The sequence below is a fragment of the Sinocyclocheilus anshuiensis genome, unplaced genomic scaffold (genome assembly GCF_001515605.1).
Source record: "Sinocyclocheilus anshuiensis isolate Anshui unplaced genomic scaffold, SAMN03320099.WGS_v1.1 scaffold739, whole genome shotgun sequence".
In the NCBI taxonomy this organism is placed as follows: Eukaryota; Metazoa; Chordata; class Actinopteri; order Cypriniformes; family Cyprinidae; genus Sinocyclocheilus; species Sinocyclocheilus anshuiensis.
Genome location: NW_015551105.1, coordinates 1,012,569 through 1,014,008, shown reverse-complemented (window position 1 = coordinate 1,014,008; position 1,440 = coordinate 1,012,569). Strand labels below are relative to the sequence as shown.

Sequence of the window (1,440 nt, the reverse complement as noted above, 5' to 3'; positions counted from 1 at the left end):
CGACAAGAGGGTGATTGTGAATTCATGATTGTAAAATCATCATTGGTATCAGTTATCAATGAATCAACCTTTGCTTGCCTGTTAATCTGTCTGCTTACTGTTCTGTGCTTCAGAAACCAAACACTGCTGTGGAGTATGTAGCCGCCCACCTGTCAAAGATTCATGGTCTGGACTGGCACCCTGATAACGAGTACATCCTGGCTACTTCCAGTCAGGACAACTCTGTTCGGGTGATTATAATCTCAGTTATTGATCGTATTGTTTATATTCTATTATTTTGCAGCAGTTGAACTTTTACCTGATTCTGTGTCTGTATGGATTTACTCCAAAAGTTCTGGGACTACAGACAACCCCGGAAGTACCTTGATATCTTGTCATGTCAGGTGCCTGTGTGGAAGGATATTATAAATTGTAATTTATTCCTGTGATGCAAAGCTGAATTTTCAGCATCATTACTCCAATCTTCAGAGTCACATGATCCTTCAGAAATCATTCTAATACACAGTTTTTCTGCTCAGGAAACATTTCGTTTTATCAATGTTGAAAACAGTTGTGCTGCTTAATATTTTAGTGGAAACACTGATTAACATTCATAATAATAAAAACCATTATTAATAATTAAGCACCAATCATCAAATCAGCATATTAGAACGATTTCTGAAGGATCATGTGACACTGAAGACTGGAGTAATGATGCTGAAAATTCAGCTTTGATCACATGTATAAATTATATTTTAAAATATATTAAAATAGAAATCAGTTACTTTAAAACAATTTTTACTGTATTTTTGATCAAATGAATACAGCCTTGGTGAGCATGAGAGACTTATTGCAAAAACAAAACAAAAAAAAATCTTAATTTTTGTCCAGAAGTGTACTTTTCCCCCTTATACTTGCATCATTGAAATGTCATGTATAATTCCAGTAAACATGAATTAGCATATTATAAAGTAGGGATGCACCGATACCGATACTGGTATCGGTATCGGGCCCGATACTGAGCTCCTTAACGGTAGGGAGAGAGAGAGAGAGAGAGAGCGCGCGCGCGCACTTCTGTTGTGTGATTTTTGATGTTCACTCACACGCATCATTTGGATTAAAACTAAATCGTAAAAATAAGACCATTTATAGGGGCATTCACTATAAATGACATTTATTTTTAACCTTAGGCATACACGACTTTCTGGGGAAAGTGAATCTAACAGCTTGTGTGAAATGCGCTAGGCTGCACTATTCTGCATCATACAGTGAAAGTAACAAAAACTTGTAAAATACATTTTAATGGGCATAATTAAGTGTGAAAATAACAGAAGGATCAAACCAAACATTATTCAGAGAGCAGATATAATTTTTTATTTTTTTTAACTAGCGGGTGCAGGACACTAGTTCATTTATGTAAGTGAGGATAGCAAAATAAAGTAAACTGTGACAAATTATACC

General features: G+C 35.3%; 1 protein-coding gene across 1 annotated transcript in view; it reads left to right on the top strand.

Moving 5' to 3' along the window:
- LOC107662905 (WD repeat-containing protein 59-like) overlaps positions 1-1,440 on the top strand; it is a 21,354-nt gene that overhangs the window by 2,741 nt on the left and 17,173 nt on the right. The window contains exons 8-9 of the mRNA XM_016453033.1: positions 114-230; positions 333-399. Coding sequence (XP_016308519.1) covers positions 114-230; positions 333-399 — 184 coding nt within the window. The remainder of the gene's footprint in view (positions 1-113; positions 231-332; positions 400-1,440) is intronic.